Source organism: Erythrolamprus reginae, chromosome 2, assembly GCF_031021105.1.
Source record: "Erythrolamprus reginae isolate rEryReg1 chromosome 2, rEryReg1.hap1, whole genome shotgun sequence".
Taxonomy (NCBI): Eukaryota; Metazoa; Chordata; class Lepidosauria; order Squamata; family Dipsadidae; genus Erythrolamprus; species Erythrolamprus reginae.
This window is the reverse complement of record NC_091951.1, coordinates 335,797,509-335,824,322: the sequence shown is the minus strand read 5'-3', so window position 1 is coordinate 335,824,322 and position 26,814 is coordinate 335,797,509. Positions and strand designations below refer to the sequence as shown.

The 26,814-nt window shown below is 41.3% G+C and overlaps 1 protein-coding gene across 1 annotated transcript in view; it reads left to right on the top strand.

The window, feature by feature from the left end:
* Window positions 1-8,874: 8,874 nt before the first annotated feature.
* The window catches only part of LOC139159614 (O-acyltransferase like protein-like), a 39,090-nt gene continuing 21,150 nt past the window's right edge, over window positions 8,875-26,814 (top strand). Inside the window, exons 1-5 of the mRNA XM_070736914.1 lie at window positions 8,875-9,037; window positions 11,350-11,489; window positions 13,833-13,911; window positions 17,625-17,763; window positions 18,914-19,050. Of these exons, the coding sequence (XP_070593015.1) occupies window positions 8,875-9,037; window positions 11,350-11,489; window positions 13,833-13,911; window positions 17,625-17,763; window positions 18,914-19,050 (658 nt within the window). The remainder of the gene's footprint in view (window positions 9,038-11,349; window positions 11,490-13,832; window positions 13,912-17,624; window positions 17,764-18,913; window positions 19,051-26,814) is intronic.

Genomic DNA, 26,814 nt, shown 5'->3' with positions numbered 1-26,814 from the left:
CCACTTATGTATAGTGCTCCAATATGTTTTTGCTTTTTGGCAGGTCCACCACATGTGGTAGAATGTGCCTATTTCTTTTTTGCATTTCCAGCAATTTGTGTTTGCATCAGGGTGTATTTTAGCTATCCTGGAGGCTGAGAGATACCACCTATAGAATATTTTATAGTAGTTTTCTTTGAGTGATTTTAGTGGTTGTCAACCATGTTCTTCCCATTCCGCAAGGTGTGTATTTTGTCCTATATTTTTTGCCCAAGCCAACATTGGACCCTTAACAATTCCCTCGGGGTTCTGATTTTCTAACATATAGTTATATAATTTCGTAATGTTTTTCTCATCTGGCCCTGTGAAGATTTTGTCTAAAAGGGTTTGGTGTTAGTTCAATGCCCGTTTCTTTCATATCTGTTCTGTATCTTGGTACTAATCTGCATATATGTCCACCATTCCATCTTGGAGTTTGGAAGATGTAGGGCTTCTCTTGGTTTTAAGAGACTGTCTGGATATAATATGTCCTTCTAACTCAGGGTTTTTGTTGGGTCGATTAGATTTGGATATATGCAGGCTTCCATCGTGGATAGCCACCCTGGAATTTTAATATAATATCTTTTCTTGATTTCATACCACATTTTCAACAGTGATTTTCTAATTAGATGTATGGTATGTTAAATGAGTTTTGTTTATGGGATACTTCAGTCCATAAATATGCATGCCAGCCTTTTTGAAGGTCATGTCCTTCAAGGGTTAACGTTCTTTTGTCCGATAAATTGACCCAGTCTTTTATCCAGATTAGTGCTGCTGCTTTATAATACAGTAAGACCTCCTCTTCTTTTGCTATCTTGTAGATGGAGAAATTTGATTCTTGGGTTTTTTTTTATTCCAAATGAAGGTGGTGATTATTTTATTAAGTTCCCTAAGGTATTTTTGATCTAAACATATCGGGGCTATTTGAAATAAATATAGAAATTGTGGAAGAATGCTCATCTTAATTGTGGCTATTCTTCCTATGAATGAGATTTGTAATTTCCCCCATTTTTCTAATTTAATTCTGGTTTCTTTAGCCAATTTTTCATAATTGTCTTTTTTTAGTGATGCCAGTTTATTGGTCAAAGTGAGTCCCAAATATTTTATCTTTTTTGTAATTTGAAGGTTCATAATTTAACTCTGTTATATTTTTCTGTGTAATGTTTTTAGTCAAAATGTTCGGTTTTTGTTTATTAATCCTGAAAATTCACCAACTTTTCCAATTCTTTCAACAACTCTGGGCCAGAATCGAAAGGATCTTCCAAGAAAAAAACAATGTCATCAGCGTATGCTTGTATTTTATATTCTTGACCTTTGATATTAATGCCTTTGATTTGTTTATTACAGTGATCCCTCGAGTTTCGCGATCTCGAGTATTGTATTGCTAGAAAGGATGGAAGGATGGAAGTTTCTCTCTTTCCATCCTTTCTAGCAATAAAATACTCGATGGTTAAAATGGTTTTAACCATCGAGTATTGTATTGCTAGAAAGGATGGAAAGAGAGAAACTTCCATCTTCCGGAAAGGAACCCGAGCGCAGAGTGTGGTGCAGAAAGGCGCTCTGGCCTCTTCCAAGGATCGAAGCATCAGCTGGAAGCTAAGGTGAGGGCAGGTCGGAGGAGAATCCGTTTGTCCGGCCGCCACGCCGCTTGCGTTGCTCGTGAGTTTGTTCGGCCGCCACGCCGTTCGTGTTGCTCGTGCTGCCGGCAGGCGCGGCCGCCATTCGTCCGGCCGCCACGCCGCTTGCGTTGCTCGTGAGTTTGTTCGGCCGCCACGCCGTTCGTGTTGCTCGTGCTGCCGGCAGGCGCGGCCGCCATTCGTCCGGCCGCCACGCCGCTTGCGTTGCTCGTGCGTTTGTTCGGCCGCCATGCTGTTCGTGTTGTTCGTGCTGCCGCCAGGCGCGGCCGCCATTTGTCCGGCCGCCACGCCGCTTGCATTGCTCGTGCGTTTGTTCGGCCGCCACGCTGTTTGTGTTGTTCGTGCTGCCGCCAGGCGCGGCCGCCATTTGTCCGGCCGCCACGGCGCTCGTGCGCCCCTTGTCCGCGCGCCCGCCCTTCGCCCACCCATGCCGTTGCTCGCGCCACTCAGCTGGGAAGCGGCGTTGCTCGCGCCAGCAGCGGCGGCACGAGCGGCGCGGCGGCCGGACAAGCGGCGGGCAGGCGGGTCCTCAGCTGTTGGGCGGGGGTCTTCCCAAGTGCGGAAGTAAAAAACACCATCTGCACATGCGCGAGGGCACGCATGCGCAGATGGTGTTTTTACTTCCGCACCACTATATCGCGAAAAATCGAGTATCGCGAGGGGTCTTGGAACGTAACCCTCGCGATACTCGAGGGATCACTGTACTGCGAATCTTAGTTAAGAGAATCTCTTGAGCTGTTATGAACAGAAGCAGTTTTAGTTCTTTTTTTACATATGTAGCAAAAAACCCACCCTTTTTTGGTTTCATCTAATGACGCATGCAATTCGCCTTATTTGGGGAATTCTAAATATTTTTAATGGGATTTGCAGACAAATTATTTGAGCTTTTTGTGGAAGCAGTTTTGCAAAGGATTTTCTTCTTTTAACGACATTGTTGAGTCCATTTATGTTGATCGAGATTAATCTCCACTCTTGTTGCATTCCGTTTTGTAACGTTTCTTCTTAGTTTGCCGCTGCTGCTAGTGTCTGGGATCTGGTCCTGATACCTTCCTCTTATTCCTTTTCACAAGTCCTTTCCAAGTTCGTCGTAGATTTACTGAATTCTTATCTAATCTCTTTCTTTTCTTATTCAATTCTCCTCGGTTTTTTTATGTATTTAACAAGTATTTGGACTTTTAAAACCCACCCTTTGCATTAAACAGTCATTCTATAATGTTTCTCAGCTGGAACTATGTGTGATATCCTACCGGTTTCTTTAATAGAGTACAGTAGTACTGTAGATGAATTCTATGAATTTTCAATGGATTTAATGGATTTAAGCCCCCTTTGAAAACCCGTGAAGTAGTGAATCCGCAAAACATGAACCGCGAAGTAGCGAGGGATTACTGTAATCCAGACAAGGTTTTGCCGAGAGATGGCACTGAATTGAAGCTTGTCACTGACTTGTGAAGGGAAATGATTTTAAGGTGTTTGTGGGGTGTGTACAATGTCAGTATTACCATTTACACCAAAGCCGTTGAAAGATTATTATTATTTATTAGATTTGTATGCCGCCCCTCTCCGCAGACTCGGGGCGGCATACTGAATATATATTTTTTTAAGATTGTAAAGGTTTTGAGGTTGAAGATCATCACTTCTACACCGTGTAGTTGTTTACCCGCATTCTTCTGGCGGGAACTTATTAATTTAGAACCATTTCATTCTTAAATTCTTCCAACCTTCTCCACCCTCTTCTGGTGCTTTAATTTTTTGGGGGGGCGATGGGGAAAGAGGAAGCGGTAGGACACAACATTTCAGGTCGCACCCATTATTGCTTGAGAAGAATTTAGGAAAGGACAGGAAAGATACTGTTTGTTATCCCTTGCACACCCTGTTCTAAAAAAAACCCAAACCCCAAAAAAGGTCTTTGTTTTGTCATTTTGTTTCTGTTTTGTCTTTTTGTTTTTCCCACATCTGTATTCCCTTTACCAATTTTGTACTTTTTTAAAACACAAAAAACAAACGTTCTATCTAATGTATGTAATGAATGTAAATATGTAAAGCTCAGAGAGAAAGTTGCGCGCATGATTTTGGCATAGTAAATGTTCTCTTTTTAAAAGTCAAGGGAAGAGAAGACGTTGACACTCTTGAACAGTACCCATTTTGTCCATACTTATTGTATTAAAAACACATTTCAGATGTAAATAAATGTGGGGCTTTTTTTTTTTTGCTTTGCCCCTAAAGAATTATGAAAAACTTGTTATTTATTGATGAACTGTTTGACGACTTTAAACACGGAAGAGTAGAGAACTTCTTTTGAGGTGAATTTTCCTCAATCTATGAGGTGAAAATTGAGGAAAGCAGTTCTGGATATTAGATAGAGAGAACTTTCAGCTTTTGACTCATTGTAACTTCCTACATTTGTTTTCACCAAGGCTTGGGCGGATCTGAAGTGCTGGATTCTCAAAGCTGTGGTAAAGTTTTCAGACACCTGTTACTCTTCTGTCAGTGATGTATAAAAAGCTTATCACTGCCTTTTTTTAAGGACAAAAAAAAAGAACACTGTGTACCTCTCAAAGCCTCATGTTTGTTGATGTGCACTTTTCAACATAACAAATGAGTTGTCGCCATGCGGTAATGATGGTAGGAGTTTTTTGTACAGTGTGAATAAATAATAAAGTTACCTTTTTATTACAGGATACATATATATATATATATAATTTGGAATCGGTTGTCATTTTCTGTGTAATTGCATGGCCTTGCTGTGCTTGCAAGGTCAGGTTCTCTCACACCCCCATTGCAATTTCTATTTAGTACTGGAGCTGTTCTGTCTGGGCGTGTCAGCAATTAGATCAAAAACCCACACATGCTCCAAAAGTTGATTATAGAAAAAGTACAGTGATACCTCGTCTTACAAACCCCTCGTTATACAAACTTTTCAAGATACAAACACGGGGTTTAAGATTTTTTTGCCTCTTCCAAACTATTTTCACCTTACAAACCCAAGCCGCCGCCACTGGGATGTCCCACCTCCGGACTTTTGTTGCCAGCGAAGCACCCGTTCCCCTCCATGGGAAACACCACCTCTGGACTTCCATATTTTTGCGATGCTGTAGGGGAAACCCAGCAGCCCAAAAACGGGTGCTTCGCTGGCAACGGAAGTCCGGAGGTGGGGTTTACCAGCGAGGGGAGCCTCAGCGAAATTGCAGCATCGCAAAAACATGGAAGTCCTGAGGTGGAGTTTCGAGGACTTCCGTGTTTTTGCGATGCTGCAATTTTGCTGAGGCTCCCCTCGCTGGAAAACCCCACCTCCGGACTTCCATTGCCAGCGAAGCACCCTGTTTGCGCTGATGGAATACCCCTGCAGCATCACAAAAACATGGAAATCCGGAGGTGGGGTTTCCCATGGAGGGGAGCCTCAGGGGAATCTCAGCAGCACAAAAATGGGCGCTTTGGCTGGCAAAAGGTGAGTTTTGGGCTTGCACGCATTAATCGCTTTTCCATTTATTCCTATGGGAAACATTGTTTTGTCTTACAAACTTTTCATCTTAGAAACCTCGTCCCAGAACCAATTAAGTTTGTAAGACGAGATATCACTGTATGTAGATTAAAACACACTCGGGCAAAAACTGGTCAACTCTAAAATATTTCATGCTACCAGCGTTCTTGGTTGAATGAACCGGAGATAAGTCAATCCAGGCTGAGAATCAAAGAGTCATTAAGATTTAGTCTTTGAAGTGATTTCTGGCAGTTTGACCACACTTATAGTTCAAGGAAGCTTTGCAGACCACGAAGCTTGCATGAGTGAAAATGCTATGGAAACAGAAAGTTCTCAGCTTCAGTTCACAAATCACCATGATTTTACAAACATTCACCACGCCCACTTTCCCCCAGACTCTCCCTTATATACTGACAAGGCGTGGCCAAGTGTCCTATAGAGCAGTGATGATGAACCTTTTTTGCCTTGGATGCCGAAAAAACTTGTGTGTGTGCTGTTGCGCATGCACAAGTGCCCACAAACATAATTCAATGCCTGGGGAGGGCAAAAGCAGTCCCCCCCGGAGGCCTTCTGGAGGCCAGGAATGGACTATTTCCCAATTTTTGGTGGGCCCAGTAGGCTCCTATTTTGCCCTCCCCAGGCTCCAAAGGCTTCCCTGGAGCCAGGGGAGGGAAAAAATACCCTCCCCCATCCCTCAGAAGGCTCTCTGGAAGCCAAAAATGCCCTCTGGAAGCCAAAAATCAGCTGTCCGGCACACACATGCATGTTGGAGATGAGCTCGGGCGTGCCAGCATATATGGCTCCACGTGCCACAGGTTCGCCATCACTGCTATAGAGCTATTAACGCCAAGAACCCTTCCTTCATAGATACTCATGCCTGGTCATAGTCCTTCTCCTCCGAGCATCTAACAAGGGCTCCTCTATTTCATCTCCTTCCTCTGACTCACTTAATACCCTAACTGGAGGTGCTACATTCCCTGGTTGACCCTCAGTCTCTTAACTCCTCATCACTCTCAGCCTCAGGTGACAAAAACACTGGCCTAGGATAGCAATATGCATCCGTCTCCTGGTACTCAAAATCCATGACCAGCTGAGCCAAACATGGACGAGTCACAACAGGAGCCACTTCCCTTTTCTTTGCTCTTAATATCAGCATCCTTAAATTGGTGGTCTTCTCTTGTAGTCTTGGGGTTACTCAGGTTGAAAAAAAAGGTTACTCGGGTCCCAGGCTTACTCAAGTTGAAACAAAAGGCAAAAAAACATGATTTAAGCTTTGAATTACACCCTTTATATGAAAAGGCCACATTTACAAGCAAAAGTCCCTCTCTGGAAGTTCACTGAAATAGGTTTCACAGCTGCAGAGTTATCAGATAGGCCTCCGGGAAAGACAACAGAGTCAGGGCTAGTTGCATTCCAGCAAGATAAACCAGGTGTGAGTCATAGGTAATACAACTCAGCTCATCACATTCTGGCAGGCAGGCAGCTTCTAGGACAGTGGTGGTGAAACTATGGCACGGGTGCCACAAGTGGCACATGGAGCCATATCTGCTGGCACACAAGCTATTACCCTAGCTCAGCTCCAATGTGTATATGTGTTCCGGTCAGCTGGTTTTTGGCTGGCACAGAAGCTCTGGGAGGGCGCTTTTGGCTTCTAGAGAGGCTTCTGGGGGTATGAGGGAGGGCAGTTTTACCCTCCACCAGTTCCAGGGAAGCCTTTGAAGCCTAAGAAGGGCAAAATATCAGCCTACTGGATCAACCAGAAGTTGGGAAACAGGACATATCTGGCCTCCAGGGGGCGGGGGAAGCTATTTTTGCCCTCCCCAGGCATTGAACTATGGGTGTGGGCACTCGTGCCTGCGCAATAGCAAGTGCCCACACTCTTTCGACACCTGAGGAAAAAAAGGTTCGCCATCACTGTTCTAGGAGATGAGTTTTGCAGAGCAGAAATCAGGCATTTCAGGGAACATTTCTGGGACTCCAGATCTATCACAGCATCCATGAAAGCAACATTGAAACTCCACCCAGAATTACCCAGAAGGCCTGGCTTATATACCTGCTGGGAGTGGTCAGCAAACCCCTAGAGTTTAAACTACTTCCTTTTACCACACAAGTGTTGTCTGCTTTGTAATCTCCTGAATCTAGCATCTAAGAGTGGCTCATTATCTCTAATGTCTCCTTCATCTCTGACTCAGACCAATCTCTCATTGACATATCTGCCACCTCTGGTGGTTCCTCGGGTTCATCCAGGTCTATTTCTCCTTCACTCTCACTCTCTGTATCAGCTGGTAAACCCACTGGCCCAAGGTACCCAGATGGGCCTGGCTCAACCCCCATCAGAATCTCTCATTACCAGAGGTGGATGAGGAGCACTCACAACAACCTTGAGACTGTAATGTCCACATTCTTCTGCTTAACCGAAATGGAAACCCTGCTTTGTTCATTTCGCCATAAGCCTTGAAAACAGATGTCTGAAGGAACAAAACAGGTAAATAATATAAAGAACTGCAATAAAAATAAAAGTGCAACTGTTCAAACCCTCAATCTGTTTTTCTTAAAAGTACTGTACTTTGGAATTAATGGACAGTCTTCAATATGAAGTAATTTAAAACAATAGTCTGAAAAGCTTGTAATTCTTTCTGTTGAAGCTCTAGCAAAAACCTTCCATCAACCTCGGACTATCTCTTCTGTTTCTGCTGGTATTAACCACACTTGGCCATTTGAATATATAGAATAGAATAGAATAGAATAGAATTCTTTATTGTCAAAGTGCGATTGGACACACAAGGAATTTGTCTTGGTGCATATGCTCTTAGTAGATAAAAGAAAATATAGATTTGTCAAGAATCATGATTGTCATAGGGGTCAAATAAGTAATGAAGAAACAATATTAATAAAAATCTTAGGATACAAGCAACAAGTTACAGTCATATAGTCCTATGACTGTGGGAGGAAAAGGGTGATAGGAATGATGAGAAAAAAACTAGTAGAAATAGAAGGGCAGACTTAGTAAAAAGTCTGACAGTGTTGAGGGAATTATTTGTTTAGCAGAGTGATGGCGTTCAGGAAAAAAACTGTTCTTGTGTCGAGTTGTCTTGGTGTGCAGTGCTCTGTAGCGACGTTTTGTAGGGTAGGAGTTGAAACAATTTGTGTCCAGGATGCGAGGGGTCAGTAAATATTTTTACAGCCCTCTTTTTGACTCGTGCAGTATACAGGTCCTCAATGGAAGGCAGGTTGGCAGCAATTGTTTTTTCTGCAGTTCTGATCATCCTCTGAAGTCTGTGTCGGTCTTGTTGGGTTGCAGAACCAAACCAGACAGTTCTAGAGGTTCAAGTGACAGACTTTAATTTAAGCTCAAAAGAACTCAGTTGCACACAACTATCCAAGAATATCCTGATAGAACAACATTTTCCATAAATTGACTCTCAGAGGGAACACATGTACACAAAGCTGTGATGGAAACACCATCAAAAGGGCAAACAACAAGCGACTTGATCTCTGGAACGAATGGCAGCAGGTGGCTCAAGAAAAAATGGAGCAAACAAGTCAATCCCGGCGCAGAAATAGGTTTTTCATGCTGGTACAATTTCCATTGTGCTGCTTGTGTATCCAAAAAGCACTGAGCGTTTCTAATTATCTTGTGGAGATTAGGTTGTCTTGCTACTCCCAAAGTGAGTGGTTACAATGCGGTCCTTAAGTACCATTTGCCACACATCCAAAAGGCAGAAGGACCTAGAGGTAAACATGAAGAGTGGACAAATGGTGACCCACCTCCTCAAACTTCTCCTGTTTTCTTTTCTGATTTCAACTTCTCTTGCAATAAATATATCTCATGAATGTTGGGAAGACGTCACTGAATTCCTGTCTGACCTGAATGCAGAAAAACCCAAACCATATGCCATCAAAAGTAAGTAAAACTGATAATAGGTTTACATTGTTTATCCACTACCTAGAGAACAAAAGTGTTTCAGTACCTTGCAATTAATTTTAAGGTTGGAGTAGTTTAGAGTCAGGGTCCTCAAACTTGGCAACTTTAAGACTTGTGGACTTCAACTCCCAGAATTCTCCAGCCAACAGTGAGTTTGTCCTACTTTTGCCCTATTTTAGTTCAAAATATTTATTTATTTATTTGATTTGATTTGATTTGATTTCATTTGATTTGATTTGTATGCCGCCCCTCTCCAAAGACTCGGGGCGGCTAACAACAATGAAAAGACAATGAAAACAAATCTAATATTAAAAATAATTTAAAAAAACCCAATTTAAAGAACTACTCATACATACAAGCATACCATGTATAAATTCTATTTCCCCCATGCCTGACAACAGAGGTGGGTTTTAGGGAGCTTGCGAAAGGCAAGGAGGGTGGGGGCAACTCTGATATCTGGGGGGAGCTGGTTCCAGAGGGTCGGGGCTGCTACAGAGAAGGCTCTTCTCCAGGGTCCCACCAAACCACATTGCTTAGTCGATGGGACCCGGAAAAGGCCAACTCTGTGGGACCTAACCGGTTGCTGGGATTCGTGCGGCAGAAGGCGGCCCCGGAGATATTCTGGTCCAATGCCATGAAGGGCTTTATAGGTCATAACCAACACTTTGAATTGTGACCGGAAATTGATCGGCACCCAATGCAGACTGCGGAGTCTTGGTGTAACATGGGAATATCTTGGGAAGCCCATGATTGCTTGTTAATATGGTGTTAGAAACATCAATATGGCTGAACAATGCACTTTTTGAATTTTTATTCCAAAAGGTGGAAACATATCCCTAAATTAAGACTTAGGCATTTATGAAGCACCAAACTTCAAACCATGTTTACTGTTCAAAGTTGAAAAGGTAGCGCAATCAAAGATTTAGTCATTTGATTGTAAATTTGTACATATTTGCTGAACGTTTATGAGAGGGTCCAATTGAAAGGTGCTTTTTCAAAAGGCAACTGGACTTTGGTTTCTTTGAAGATGTTTTGCTTTTCATCCAAGAAGCTTCTTCAGTTCAGAACTTCTTTTGAAAAGAGGACTGTGAAAATATTTACTGACCCATCGCATCCTGGACATAAACTGTTTCAACTCCTACCCTCAAAACGTCGCTACAGAGCACTGCACACCAAGACAACTCGACATAAGAACAGTTTTTTCCTCAATGCCATCACTCTACTAAACAAATAATTCCCTCAACACTGTCAAACCTTTTACTAAGTCTGCACTTTTATTTCTACTAGTTTTTTCTCGTCATTCCTATCACCCATTTCCTCCCACTTAGGACTGTATGACTGTAACCTGTTGCTTGTACCCTAAGATTTGTATTAATATTGATTGTTTCTTCATTGCTTATTTGACCCTATGACAGTCATCAAGTGTTGTACCACATGATGCTTGACAAATCTATATTTTCTTTTATGTACACTGAGAGCATATGCACCAAGACACTGAGAGCATATGCACCAAGACAAATTCACACTTGGCCAATAAAGAATTCTATTCTATTCTATTCTATTCTATTCTAGTTGGCCTTCTCCGGGTCCCGTCAACTAAACAATGTCGTTTGGCAGGACCCAGGGGAAGAGCCTTCTCTGTGGCGGCCCCAACCCTTTGGAACCAACTCCCCCCAGATATCAGAGTTGCCCCCACCCTCCTTGCCTTTCATAAGCTCCTTAAAACCCACCTCTGTCATCAGGCATGGGGGAATTGAGACTTTTCCTTCCCCCTAGGCTTATAAAATTTATGCAAGGTATGTCAGTATGGATGATTGGTTTCTTAAATTGGGGTTTTTAAAAATTAACTTAAATATTAGATTTGTTCACATTGTATTATTATTGTTGTTAGCCGCCCCGAGTCTATGGAGAGGGGCAGCATACAAATCTGATTAATAAATAAATAATAAAATAAATATTCTATTCTATTCTATGGAAAACAAAGTCCAGTTGCCATTTGAAAAAAGCGCCTTTTTTAATGCAAAACTGAAGAAGCTTTTGGATTAGAAGTGAAACATCTTCAAGGAAAAACAAAGTTCAAGATGTTGAAAAAGCATGTTGGGACAACCATGACCTGGATAACTGAGAATCTCCGTAGAGAAGAGGGCCCCAGTATTCCCCTATTTCTGCTTGGTAATGGCCTTCTATTTCAGTTTATTTGGAAGAACAAGGAACCACTGAACCTTTTCTGCTCAAGTCAGTTTGAGGGTGGAGATGTCCTATAATTCAGCCTCTTTGCTTTGATATCACAGTGTATGACTCAGTTGGGAAATACAGCAGCAACATCCTAAATGGAAATGTGGACAGGTTGGGATCTTACACTGAATGCATTTCTGTGGAGGCTTCTTCCGGGAAATTCCGTGGACAATATTGCAAGCTCCAATTGCAACAAGTGAGTCTGGGCTGAATATATAATCAAAATGATGCTACATTGATGATGCTAGTGCAAACCCTCCACCATTCTGGAAACACAGAGACCAGTTCATTGTTTACAGGGCGATGTGCTGGATCTAAGTACCCGGTTGGCCATATCTGGCCACCAGCCCTTGAGTTTGCTCCAGGTGTGTGTGTGTGTGTTTGACACTCCCACTATTACCGGTCTGCTGCGCGCATAGAATAGAATAGATTTATTGGATTTATATGCCGCCCCTCTCCGCAGACTCGGGGCGGCTCACAACAATGGTAAACAATACATAGTAACAAATCTAATATTTAGCAATCTAAATTACAGTTTTAAGTTAAAAAATGCAAAAGAAACCCCAATACAGTGGTACCTCATCTTACGAACGCCTCTTCTAATGAACCTTTCGAGATACGAACCTGGTGTTTAAGATTTTTTTGCCTCTTCTTCCGAACTATTTTCACCTTACGAACCCAAGCTGCTGCTGCTGGTATGAAGGGATTTATTTTTTTCCCCTTTTTTGAAGAAAGAAAAGGGAGGGGCGGCTTGGAGGGGGAAAGACTGCATTTAAAAAAGTAGGAGAACAGCGTGCTTGCAGGCACTGAAAGGGTGTCTTTTGAAGAAAGAAAGGGGAGGGGCGCCCCCTTGCCTTTCTTCCTACCCACTCACCCTTTAGCCTAGCCTTGCTTCTTCCAACCACCCCCTTTAGCTGCTCCTCCCTGCCCTCTGTTCGCCTCTCTTCTAAAGTTTGGGATTTTCCTGAAGGATTTGCACGCATTATTTGCTTTTACATTGATTCCTATGGGAAACATTGTTTCGTCTTACGAACTTTTCACCTTACGAACCTCCTCCTGGAACCAATTAAGTTCGTATCATGAGATACCACTGTATATATATAAAAAACAAGCAAATAGAATAGAATGGAATAGAATAGAATAGAATTTTATTGGCCAAGTGTGATTGGACACACAAGGAATTTGTCTTGGTGCAAATGCTCTCAACATACATAAAAGAAAAAGATACATTTGTCAAGAATCATCTGGTACAACACTTAATGATTGTCAGAGCTCTATGGCTTTGGCGAGCATACGCACCTGAGTGAGATTTTACACAGGAAGCAAAATCTCGCAAGGGGACGCGCGTGCGATAGATTTCCATGATTTTTTTTGCTTCTGTGCATGCAGAAAAGCAAAAAATCGCTGAACTCTCTCACACATGTGCGTTCCCTCACAAAATTTTGGAACGGAGACATGGAGCTATGCCCACAGGTGAATTTTCGCTACAGGTATAATGGCATCAACCATAGGAACCGCTACTGCTTTGCTCTAACTAGAGCCATTTTTAATCTCCAAAATGTATTTATTTATTTATTTGTTTATTAAGCAGATTTGTATGGCGCCCCTCTCCGCAGACTCGGGGCGGCTCACAGTAATAATAGTACAATGTAAACAAATCTAATATTTAAGTTTAAGTTAATTTAAAACCCCAATTTAGAAACCAATCATACATACTAGCATACCATACATAAATTTTATAAGCCTAGGAGGAGGGAAAGTATCAATTCCCCCATGCCTGACGACAGAGGTGGGTTTTAAGGAGCTTACGAAAGGCTAGGAGGGTGGGGGCAACTCTGATATCTGGGGGGAGTTGGTTCCAAAGGGTCGGGGCCGCAACAGAGAAGGCTCTTCCCCTGGGTCCCGCCAAATGACATCGTTTAGTTGACGGGACCCGGAGAAGGCCAACTCTGTGGCTCCTTTGACAGACCTATAAACATTGGATTTCTCATTGGGCCCCGTTGAAGTCAACACATTTTGAGTAGATTTAGAGATAGATTTAATTGGATTTGTATGCCGCCCCTCTCCGAGGACTCGGGGCGGCTCACAGCATGTACAGAAAACAGGAAACAATAATAACAATCCAATTTATACCTTAAAAAACAATATTAAAATTCTAATTAAAAACTATCCATATCATTCATTCAATAGTCAAACTAAAGCATTAATCGGTCATGGGGGAAGATCTAAGGAACCCCAGGCCTATCGGCAAAGATGAGCTTTTAAACTTTTTCGGAAGATGAGGAGGGTGGGGGCAGTACGAATCTCCAGGGGGAGCTGATTCCAGAGGGCCGGGCCCCCCAAAGAGAAGGCTCTTCCGCTAGGTCCCGCCAGCCGACATTGTTTGGTCGATGGGACCCTAAGGAGACCAACTCTGTGGGACTTCACCGGTCGCTGGGATTCGTGTGGCAGAAGGCGGTCTCGGAGATAGAGTATCCAATTAATTTGCCTGTTTTTGCCAGATCATTCAATAACAGTGTCAAAACTATTATTCTCCTAGGGCAGAATTGACTACTATAATGGAATCTGTGTTCCTGATTCCTGCCATGAAGAAGAAATTACAGCATTAGCCATGTTAGGTAAATGGATTATTTTTATTTTGGTCCTTAGTTTATATAAATCTTTCAGTTGAGAAAATAATTCTTGAAGGACTATTCTGTTCTCATTTTCTACACATACATGGATGGTAGCCTACTACAGGTAGTCCTCGACTTACAACAGTTCACTTAGTGACCGATCGTAGTTGCAACGGCACTGAAAAAAGTGACTTGTGATCATTTTTCACACTTATGACCATTGCAGTATCCCAGTGGTCATGTGATTTACATTGGGATGTTTGACAACTGATTCACATTTATGACAGCTGTAGTGTCCTGGGGTCATGTGATCATCTTTTTTACAAATTCTTTTAACAAATGTATCAAGAAAAGTCGTAAAATGGGGCAAAATTCACTTAACAAATTTCTCATTTAGCAACATAGATTTTGGTCATAAGTTGAGGACTACTATACTAACCTACTACTATTAACTGTTCTTGCAAGCGTGCAAAGCTTCAGTTCTAGGTATATTTACTAAATAAAAAATTAAATTAATCCATTCAATCTCTAATTCTCTCCTCCTTTCCTAACTTTTGAATCGTATTTATTATTGCTGAAAAAAGACCAGCAAAAACGATAGTAAGTCATTGGAAAAAATACGAATTTCTTTATTTGCTCTTACTGCAGATTTTATTTATTCTGAAATATATACCCTATCATTTTATTACTAACTGATAGATTATTTACAATTAAGAGACTTTTCACATTTGGCATTGTGTAATAAACGCTGTGCCCTATACAAACACAGTACAGCACATTAAACATTGCAGATTAAATCAATTATACGTCCCAGGAAAACTTGCTAACTTGTTGAAAAAATAAAAATAAAATATTACATCAACGGCTTTTCATTTTGATCCTTCCATTCTCCCAATATAGCATTACCTCTTTTATCCAAGCCCCTATCTTTTCACCAACTGATTATAGTTCATCTCTAAACACTTAATAATTTATTAAAACACAGAATGTTCATTACTGTGGTGTATCATGTTAACCATGTTTAATTCATTAATGAAATGTAAATGTAAATTCAATGCTGTGCCTTACTTCACTAATTTGTTTCTCTGGGCCTTACCAGAATACGGTAGTTGGGATATTTACCACAGGAAAGGCAAATGTAGTTCTCTTAAAGAGTTTAGTGTAGGAATTGAACTTATTGATAACCCTCAATCTGTCAAAGACCTTGGAGTACTTATATCCAATGACCTAAGTCCTAGAGCCCACTGCAACAACATTGCCAAAAAGGCTTTAAGAGTTGTTAACCTAATCCTTCGCAGCTTCTTCTCTGGTAATTTTGAACTGCTAACAAGAGCTTACAAAACATTTGTCAGACCAATCCTAGAATACAGCTCGCCTGTATGGAACCCACATTGCATATCTGACATCAACACAATTGAGAGAGTCCAGAAATATTTCACAAGAAGAGTCCTTCATTCCTCTTCTCACAACAAAATACCTTACTCCACCAGACTTGAAATTCTTTGGTTAGACAACTTACAACTCCGCCGTCTCTGTTCTGACTTAATTATAGTTCATAAAATTATATACCAAAATGTCCTACCTGTTAACGACTACTTTACCTTCAACGAGTCTACGGAAAGGGGCGGCATACAAATCTAATAAAACAAATAAATAAATAACCACAACACACGAGCACGAAATTGATTTAAACTAAATGTCAACCGCTCCAAACTTGACTGCAAAAAATACGACTTCAGCAACAGAGTAATCAACGCCTGGAATGCACTACCCGATTCTGTGGTTTCTACCCCTAACCCCAAAACCTTTAACCTTAGACTATCTACAATTGACCTCTCCCCCTTTCTAAGAGGTCTGTAAGGGGCGTGCATAAGCGCACCATTGTGCCTACCGTCCCTGTCCTATTGTCTACTTTTTATCATTACTTATCTAATGTTTTATATGTACAAATTATCACCCTATAATTGTTTGACAAATAAATAAATAAAAATAAAATAAAGTAATTCCCCCCTCCCCGGCCAAACCTCTGGAACTTGGGAGAAATAAATTAGATCTTCTTCTGCCAAAACTTATAAGAGTGCCAAAGCAATTCTGAATATTTTTCATTTTTAAGGGAAGAGCTGCATACCTGCTGCAATAAAGCTTTTTAAATGACCTGGGGGGCAGAGAATAGATGGGAGGCGGGGGCGGTCAGACGTAGTATTTACCGGTTTTCCCAACTACTCAAAATTTCCGCTAACAATTCTCTGAACTACTCAAAATTTCCACTACCAGTTCTCTGAAGTACTCAAAATTTCTACTATCGGTTCTCCCAGCTACTCAAACCTTCCGCTAACGATTCTGAGGACTACTCAAAATTTCCACTACCGGTTCTCTGAACTACTCAAAATTTCTGCTAGCAATTCTCTGAACTACTCAAAATTTCCACTACCAGTTCTCTGAACTACTCAAAATTTCCACTAACAATTCTCTGAACTACTCAAAATTTCTGCTAGCAATTCTCTGAATTATTCAAAATTTCTACTACCGGTTCTCCCAACTACTCAAACTTTCCGCTAACGATTCTGAGGACTACTCAAAATTTCCACTACCAGTTCTCTGAACTACAGTACTCAAAATTTCCACTACCGGTTCTCTGAACTACTCAAAATTTCCACTACCGGTTCTCTGAACTACTCAAAATTTCCACTAACAATTCTCTGAACTACTCAAAATTTCCACTAACAATTCTCTGAACTACCCAAAATTTCCACTACCGGTTCTCTGAACTACTCAAAATTTCCACTACCGGTTCTCTGAACTACTCAAAATTTCCACTACCGGTTCTCTGAACTACTCAAAATTTCCACTACCGGTTCTCTGAACTACTCAAAATTTCCACTACCGGTTCTCTGACCTACTCAAAATTTCCACTACCAGTTCTCTGAACTACTCAAAATTTCCTCTACCAGTTCTCTGAACTACCCAAAATTTCCACTACCAGTTCTCTGAACTACCCAAAATTTCCACTACCAGTTCTCTGAACTACCCAAAATTTCCACTATCAGTTCTCTGAACTACTCAAAATTTCTGCTAGCAATTCTCTGAACTACTCAAAATTTCTACTATCGGTTCTCCCAACTACTCAAACTTTCCGCTAACTGTTCTGAGGACTATTCAAAATTTCCACTACCGGTTCTCTGAACTACTCAAAATTTCCACTACGGGTTCTCCCAACTACTCAAAATTTCCATTACCAGTTCACCAAACTACTCAAAATTTCCACTATAGGTTCTCCAGAACTGGTCAGAACCTACTGAAACCCATCTCTGATCCACATATAAGGAAGGGGTGGGTCGAATAATTGCCATCTGGATTATTTTTTTTAACATACACACATATACTCAATAGATGCTCCTAGGTTGGGAGTTTGTGAGAACTGAAGCACAACAGACCTAGAGGGCACCAGGCTATCTCTCTTTTTCCTTTCCCTGAAACAAATAATTAAAAACAGGAGAAAAAAGTGAGTGGGTTTAAAAAAAAAAAAAAGACACATGAGTTTTCCACTTTTCAAATAGAAATGCAATAAAAACTCTCTCTAGGAGACACAAGTACTCTTTGTACCCCAAGAAAGCAAATGTTTCTATGTCTGTCCTTTCAGAAGCAATGAAAATGTTTAAGTACAACATGCTCTCCTCTCCTGATCTGACATTATTACTGTTGTTCTTTCTTGACAGATGTATTTAAATTCAAGTCCACCTCCTTCCTTTTGCCTCTCCCGTCCCTTTTTGCTCTCAACGCAACCATTTCATTTAACACGGTGGCCAGATGTGCCAAAGACCTTTCTACCATTGATGCATTCACAGGCGTCTGCTTGTAAGTACTGGGCATCCAGATGTAAATACAGTGGTACCTGTACTTACGAACTTAATTCCTTCCGTGACCAGGTTCTTAAGTAGAAAAGTTCATAAGAAGAAGAAAAAATTCCCATAGGAATCAATGTAAAAGTAATGTGTGCGATTGGGGAAACCTCAGGGAGGATGGAAGCCCAGTTTCCTCCCAGAAGATTCCTAGAGAGGCCGCACGAAGGCTTCTCTTTGCTTTTTCCGACCCTGTTTTCTCCCTGAGAAAGGGGGGGGGGGAGAGACGCTCTAGCCCCTCCTTCCTTTTCTCCTCCAGGAGCGGTTACAGTTTCGGAGGCTGAGGTTCGTAAGTGGAAAATGGTTCGTTGAGAAGAGGTAAAAAAATCTTTAACACCCGGTTCATATCTAGAAAAGTTCGTAAGTGTTCTGGTTTCTGGTAGAAGTTTAGTAATTACAAATAACTCTCATTAAATGCATCATTTAATGAATAAAGCAACTCCGTTTATTTCTCTGCTCTCCTGTATTTTCAACACATTCCAGACATCACTCGGTCCGTTATCTCTCTCTTAGCCGCATTTCTCACATTCCTTTTCCTGCTTCACTGAGACAATATTTATTTCCTAGCTACATAGCTTTAAAAAGGACAGCAGCACTGACTAAATACAGTACAAAATACTTGGCTTACTTTAGCGTGGCGAAAACACCTCCATATTTCTTTTAATCAACGTTGAAACTCCACCCTTCTTCTCCACTAGCCTCCTGATGTGCCAAATACCTCGCTACAATATTTAACCCATTCCTCTCCTTAATATCTTCTTCCAGACCTTTGCTCTCTATGTTTCTGAATTCTTCTGAATTTAGGATTAACCCAGCGCGCGTCTGATTCTCCCTCGCTAGATCCTGAATTCATAGCCCCATCCTGTGGCTGGCCTCCCACCTGTTCTACTACCTGTAACCCCGTCCCCCCCCCCACTACTTCATAAACACTATCTGAATCTGAGTCCTCAATATCTTCATCATCCTCCAACTGATCAAGAGTATGTACAACAGTAAGTAGAGGTGTTCTTAGGTAGAGGTACCACTGTATATATCAAAAAGGATATTTCAAGCATTGTCTCAAAGCATCAAGACTTAATGCAGTAATGAACCTCTGTTTTCCCTAGATTTATTAGTGTTTTATTCATCATTCTGCCGGTTGCTGGAACGATTTACAGTGCTGATCTCTGGAGGAAAGCTGAGAACAACAAACAGCCTTCCGATGCAAATTATGGCAGCACATCTTCCATGCAAAAACTTACTAGTATATCAGAAACAGACAAGACACAGACTGACGAATCCGTATCAGGGATATCGCCAGTGGTAGATGGTTCCAAACAAAGTAAGTGTCTTAATATGTTGTTAAAAATTATGTATATTCAGGAACCAGGTGCATAAAACATTTTATGTAAATTCCAAAAAGGTAGTCCTAGGGGTCTGCCTGATAAGCTGGCCACGCAACAAGGTATGACTTGCGGACATAACCGAACCTGAAATTTTTCTTGCTAAAATTGTTTCTATGCAAGGAGGCAAATTGCTGGGAGAGACACACAGATTTTTATTTTCTGCTAAACTGGATACAAGGAGTTAAGTAAATAACTATAAATGTCTGTAGAATGTTCAAATTATTAGACCTATTTTTTAAAGACTGCTTTATTATTGCTCCAGACAATTTAACAAAATGAAGAAGCTTTTTTCAAATAAATGGGTGATCTCGAGAGGCCCAGTGCTATTGTATCTTCTTTTAAATAATTGAGAATAATGTAATGTATACTGTACTTCCAGAAAGCCACATCCATTTTAACAGCTCTGTACATAGTCTGAAATGTAACCGGTTTTTTGTTTTAGTATTAAGATAAAACAGCCGAGTTAAATCCTGACTTAGTCATGTTTGAGGTTGATCTATTTAAATAATTGGGAGGAGTTAGTGTGACTACATTTGAGATAACTTTCTGGCATTAATATACTGACTGCCATAATGTACATTTTCTTCCAATGCTTTGCTATTTCTGTGGGTCAGGCACACATGCACAGAAATACACAGCAAACTCTGTATATCATCTGCACTGTTTGCTGTTTGGCATATTGCTGGGAGGCAGAAGCCTTTCTTCCTTGTTTTCCTCCTCCAAAACTAAGGTGCATCTTATACTCCCAAAAATATAGTAAGCGTAGTATATAAGATTATCTGCCACAATGTCCTACCTGTCAATGACTACTTCAACTTCAACCCCAACAATTCATGAGCACACCATAGATACAAACTTAAGATAAACCGCTCCAAACTCAATGGCAGGAAATACGACTTCAGCAACAGAGAGGTCAATGCCTGGAATCCACTACTCTGTGGTTTCTTCCCTGAACCCCCAAAACTTAACCCTTAGACTGTCTACTGTCGGCCTCACCCCATTCCTAAGAAGTCTCTAAGGGGTGTGAATAAGTGCCCCACTGTGCCTACCATCCCTGTCCTAATGTTCCCATTTATTAGTATCCATTTCATGTATCCATAAACATGTTTATACTTATACCGGTATCTATTATCCATGTATAACATATGCTTGACAAAAGATAGATAGGTAGGTAGGTAGGTAGGTAGGTAGGTAGATAGATAGATAGATAGATAGATAGATAGATAGATAGATAGATAAGCTAATTGTCTCCATGTCATGAGTAGCTGCCTTTTTTATACTTTGAAATAAAAATGATAAAATGTCCAGTATAATTTAAGGCCATAAATCTTCCAACTTTATGGATTGTGCCCTCCGAGTTGATTCTCTATCTTGTTTCCTACTTCCCTACTCAAGGTCATTGACCTTCAAGCCTTAAGCTTTAGGACATAATACAGTATATGACAATAGTACCGGTAGTAGTAGTAATAGTAGTAGTAGTCTGGCCATATACTCCATATGTTGATAATTTCCTAGCTGGATTACTGCAGCATGTTACACATATTATTGCCCTTAGAGACAATGCTGTAGTTTCAGTTGATGCAAGATTCGGTTGTCAAAATTTTTCTGGAATAGCTGTCTTTCTTATTCCAACTTCAGTAAAATAATGTTGATTGCATATTTGTGTCTAGGATCAATTTAAGATGTATTTATTGATCTTACTCCCTTACAATCAAACTTATCTTTAAAGGTCTTAGTGGGATGGGAACATCATATTTGAAAGACCCAGTCTGCAAAATAGCTTTTTGTGTGTGTGCCTAAAAGTTACTTTTCCTTAAGGAAAGTTCATTGTTAGGGATTTGGGGGAATTGAAATTCACCCCCTTTAAAGTTGTCAAGGTTGAAAAACATTGATCTATTTGAAGCACCTGAGGACGTTCTCCCAAAGTATAATTTTGTTCTGAATTTTGATACTTTTTTGATATTTGCACTGGCATGTTTTAAGTTTACCCATGTTTTCATTTATTGCTGAGGAATGAATATAACCTGTGCTACAATTAATATTTTGTGTTTTGGTATTTTAGATACCTTGGATTGCATTATGAAGTGTTTTTCCCTGCAAAAAAATCTTCCAGCTATTTGGATGACCCAATCTTCTCAAGATGTCTCTTTGGCTCTAAATGGTCTTAGATCATTAAGTCTTTTGTGGATAATTTCTGGACATACAAGCCAAATGACAGCATGGCAGAATTTAGGTACGAACTGGAACACCAAAACAAATCTAATTCTCATTTAAAGGAAATTCCCAATGAGTCCCAGTGACCGACTAGGTCACACAGAGTTGGCCTCCTCCGGGTCCTGTCGACTAAACAATACCGTCTGGTGGGACCCAGGGGAAGAGCCTTCTCTGTGGCGGCCCCGGCATTCTGGAATTAACTCCCGCCGGAGATTCGAATTGCCCCCACCCTCCCCGTCTTCCGCAAGATGTTAAAGACCCACTTATGTTGCTAGACACGGGGGACTGATTCCCCACCCCCCCTTTTGCTGATTATACCACTTGAGAATGGTATGATTGTGTAGTATTGACTGTTTTTTAATATTAAGGGATTTTAACTTCAGTTTTACTAATATTTATTTATTTATTTATTATTTAGATTTGTATGCCCGCCCCTCTCCGCAGACTCGTACCACTGTTTATTGTATTTTATTATTGTTGTGAGCCTCCCCGAGTCCTTGAAGAGGGGCAGCATACAAATCTAATAAATATAATATATAAATATAAATATAATATATAAAATTCGGTCTCCCTGTAGTAATAAGCAAATTTTTAATAGCCGAGGGCCATTCATAAATATTCAAGGAAGATGAGGGCTATGAAGTGCCTGTGATACATCACGTACAGGTGAAGCTGGGCTTGGGACCAGCAATGGGTTGCTCCCGATTCGGCCTGGTTCTGCAAACTGGTAGCGGTAGAGGCAGGAGGCTCCATCCACACCAGTGAAGGGCTGCAAAAAATTTTACTACTACATTGTGAGCGAGGCTTATTTTGTGGGTGTGGCTCGCTGGCCATGTGACCAGTTGGGAGTGGTTTAATGACTATGTGCCGGGAGGGGTGGCTTAAAGATCATGTGACTGGCTTTAAAGGTGGTCAACTTGACGTCAGTCACGTCAAGGATTAGGGTTAGGGTGCCTGGCCTCTCCTCGCCTCAAAGAGATACAATTTCCCTATCTATTTACTATTACTGAACATCCAAAATATACTATTTAATTCTATGTATGTATGCCATATGGGCCCATACATACATACATACCTATTTATTTATTTGTTTGTTTGTTTGTTTAATTTGACTTCTGGATACATACATACCTATTTATTTATTTAATTTGACTTCTATTGGTACATACATACATGCATACATACTTGTTTGTTTGTTTGTTTGTTTGTTTGTTCGTTCCTTCATTCATTCATTCTTCTATGCCGCCCAATCCCCGAAGGAATCAGGGCGGCTTACAACAATATAAAATTACAATATAGAATTACAAATAACAATGATAAAGAAGTCAAGAAATGTAAAACCTTAATTAAAACTCATAACAGCGACTCAACAACACACATTCATATCATTCACGCAGAGTCATATTACACACAGGCACACAAAAATATACATTATGTACTATATAAACTATAAACACACACACACATTCACATGCGCAGCTCTTCTAAAATTATATACATTCAATCTGATTTACTGTGATAGGAAAAACATACCAGAGCCCAAAAGGGGGGAAAAGGACAGGGAAAAAAAATAAAAAATTTCTACCAGTTCTGCATACCTGACCAAACTTTTTCTACTGGTTTTGCGTACCTGGCCGTACCCGAAAGAGCCCATCGCTGGCCCACACACTCGACATGCTTCTGTGTATGCACAATAGTGTTGCATTCAAACACGAGTGCAAACCAGGTTTTAGAACCCATTACTGCTTGGGACATTGCTGCTTTAAGACCTATAGTGTGGTTTCCATCTGATTCTCAGCTAAAATGGCAGAAAATGTCCAAAGATACTTCACCAGAAGAGCCCTTCACTCCTCCACTCGAAATAGAATACCCTATGAGACTAGACTTTCAATCCTGGGCCTAGAAAGTTTAGAACTAAGACGCCTTAAACAAGATCTAAGTATTGCCCACAAGATCATATGCTGCAACGTCCTGCCTGTGGGCGACTACTTCAGCTTCAGCCACAACAACACAAGAGCACACAACAGATTAAAACTTAATATTAACCGCTCCAAACTTGACTGCAAAAAATATGACTTCAGTAACCGAGTTGTCGAAGCGTGGAACTAATTACCGGACTCCATAGTGTCATCCCCAAACCCCCAACACTTTACCCTTAGATTATCTACAGTTGACCTATCCAGATTCCTAAGAGGTCAGTAAGGGGCGAGTGCAAGTGCACAAGAGTGCCTTCCGTCCCCTGTCCTATTGCTCTCCTATATCTCCTATACCTTTCTTCTATTCCTATATCTCTTCTTCTATTCTTTCATTGATATGTTCTATTAATATACTTTCTTTTCTATTATTTCTTAGATATATTTTACTATGAGTATCTCTTCTATAACCTTCATCATGTATTTTACTATGTCTATATAGATATATACCCACTAAAACCCTAATTGTGTATTGGACAAAATAAATAAATAAAATAAAAATAAATAAAACCCATGTCCCTGGTATCTAACACTCTTGACCACAAAAAGAGATTTGCAGACTACATGGGTCTTGGAATTACAGTTTGCTCAGCTGTGTTTATATACTTACATTAAACCAATTGCTGTTTTGAGGAGTGCTAGGTATTTTCTGAACTTGGTGGCTTTCTTACATACGTTTCATTATCAAAATTAAGTAACATCATCAGTGCTAGTGATGAGAGCACTAAGTACCCCTCACCAGCAGTGGGTTGTCTCGCAATTCAGCCTGGTTCTGCAAACTGGTAGCGGCAGTGCCAGGAGGCCACACTTGGAATACTGCATTCAGTTTTGGTCACCACAATGCAAAAAGGATGTTGAAACTGTAAAAAAACTGCAGAAAAGAGTGACAAAGATGATTATGGGAATAGAGGCTAAAACATATGAAGAACAATTGGTTAGGTTGCACAGAGTTGGCCTTCTCCATGTCCCGTCGGCCAAGCAATGCCAGCTGGCAGAACCCAGGGGAAGAGCCTTCTCTGTAGTGGCCCCGGTCCTCTGGAATCAATCTCACCAGAGATTCGTACTGCCCCCCACCCTCCTCAACTTCCGAAAGGCATTGAAAATACACCTATACCAGCAGGCCTGGGGCCGTTGAGCGATAGTTCTCCGCTCCAGCCACTAGTATGAATGAGTGATGACTTTATGATGTTTATACTGGGCCTTAATTTTTTTAGTTTAGTTTAGTTTAATTGGATTTGTATGCCGCCCCTCTCCGAGGACTCAGGATGGTTCACAGCATATATAAAAGACATAATAATACAATTGATCCAATTAATATAATTAAAAATCTTTTTAAAATTCTAACTTTAAAACATTCGTTAACATTCACTCAATAAATCACACAAACACTCGTTGGTCAGGCCTCGTGTCAAAGATTAGTTTTAAACTCTTTCGGAAGGCAAGGAGGGTGGGGGCAATGAGAATCTCCAGGGGGAGCTGATTCCAGAGGGCCGGGGCCCCCACAGAGAAGGCTCTTTCCTTAGGCTCTGCCAGCCGGCATTGTTTGGTTGATGGGACCCCGAGGAGACCAACTCTGTGGGACCTCACCGGACGCTGGGATTTATTTGTTTTTATTCTATGTATTGGGGTATTTTAACTTTGCAATTGTTTTTATTGTTGTAAGCCCGAGTCTGATAGGAGAAAGGCGGCCTATAAATTCGAAAAATAAAATAAAATAAATAAAGTAAAATAAATTAAAATACAGTAATACCTCATGATACGAACTTAATTGGTGCAAGGAGGAGGTTCGTAAGACGAAAGGTTCGTAAGACGAAACGTTGTTTCCCATAGGAAACAATGTAAAGTCAATTAATCCGTGCAACCAAAAACCCCCCCCGCAAAAAAACAGCTTTCGGCGACTGCTGGGAAGTCGCGCGGCTGTTTTAAAAGGTGACAGCCGGCCTGGGGGGCTTCCCAGCACCCCCCCGAACCCGGGTTCGGGGTTCGGGGGGGTGCTGGCAAGCCCCCCAGGCCGGCTGCGACCTTTTAAAACACCCGCGCCGCTTCCCAGCTGTCTCCTGAAGCCGAACGCTAAAGCCGAACTTCCGCGTTCGGCTTCGGGAGACAGCTGCGAAGCGGCGCGGGTGTTTTAAAAGGTCGCAGCCGGCCTGGGGGGCTTCCCAGCAACCTCCCGAATCGAACCCGGGGTTCAGCAAAATTTTGCCTCTTCTTACGAACTTTGTTCGAGTTACGAACCGGCGTTCGGGAGGCTTCTGGGAAGCCCCGCCGCCCGGCTGTCACCTTTTAAAACAGCCGCGCGGCTTCCCAGCAGTCTCCGAACGCCGGTTCGTAACTCGAAAAAAGTTCGTAAGAAGAGGCAAAATTTTTCTGAACCCCGGGTTCGTATCACGAGTTGTTCGTAAGACGAGGGGTTTGTATCTTGAGGTACCACTGTATATCTTTTTTAAATATATTCCTAAAAAGAGTTATATCAGAATTTCTTAATACAGCTGAACCACACCTCTGTCTTTTTAGAAAAGGGCAGAATCCAATGATTTATTTGGCTATGTGGAAGGAGTTATTCCAGAAGTAGGCCAAGTTGGCTCTTCTATGACATGTGGACTTCAACTCCCAGAATTCCTGAGCTAGCATGATTGGCTCAGGAATTCTGGGAGTTGAAGTCCACACATCATAGAAGAGCCAGCTTGGCCTACCCCTGGCCTATTCTAATGCAGCCACCATTTCCATGTCCTCTTAAAACCTGCTCCAGGCAAAAGAAAAAAAGAAAGAAAGGACAAGAAGAAGAACAAAATGTTCTAAAGTGGTATTATATGAGACAATTTCAGCTCAGGTGACAGGGATGACAATTTGTGCTTGGGATTTTATAAACAGCAATAAACAGGCGGTTCTGGAATTTCTCTCTTTAAGCGGTTCATTGGATTTATAACTAAAATATAAATCTTTTATGAACAGACATGCCTATGAAAAAGAGGAACGGCTTGCCTCCAAAAGTTGCAGGTGCTCCATCACTGGACGTTTTTAAGAAGAGGTTGTACAATTTGTCTGAAATGGTGTTAGGGCAGAGGTAGGCAAAGTTGGCTCTTCTATGACATGTGGACTTCAACTCCCAGAATTCCTGAGCCAATCATGCTAGCTTAGGAATTCTGGGAGTTGAAGTCCACATGTCATAGAAGAGCCAACTTTGCCTACCCCTGGTGTAAGGGCAGTGATGGTGGAGATTTTTTGGCTCAGGTGCCAAAAGGAAGCTACAGAGACAGAATCCATCCATCAATGAGCCGGGGTGGCGCAGCAGGTAGAGTGCTGTACTGCAGGCCACTGAAGCTGACTGTAGATCTGTAGGTCAGTGGTTCAAATCTCATCACCGGCTCAAGGTTGACTCAGCCTTCCATCCTTCCGAGGTGGGTAAAACGAGGACCCAGATTGTGGGGACAATAG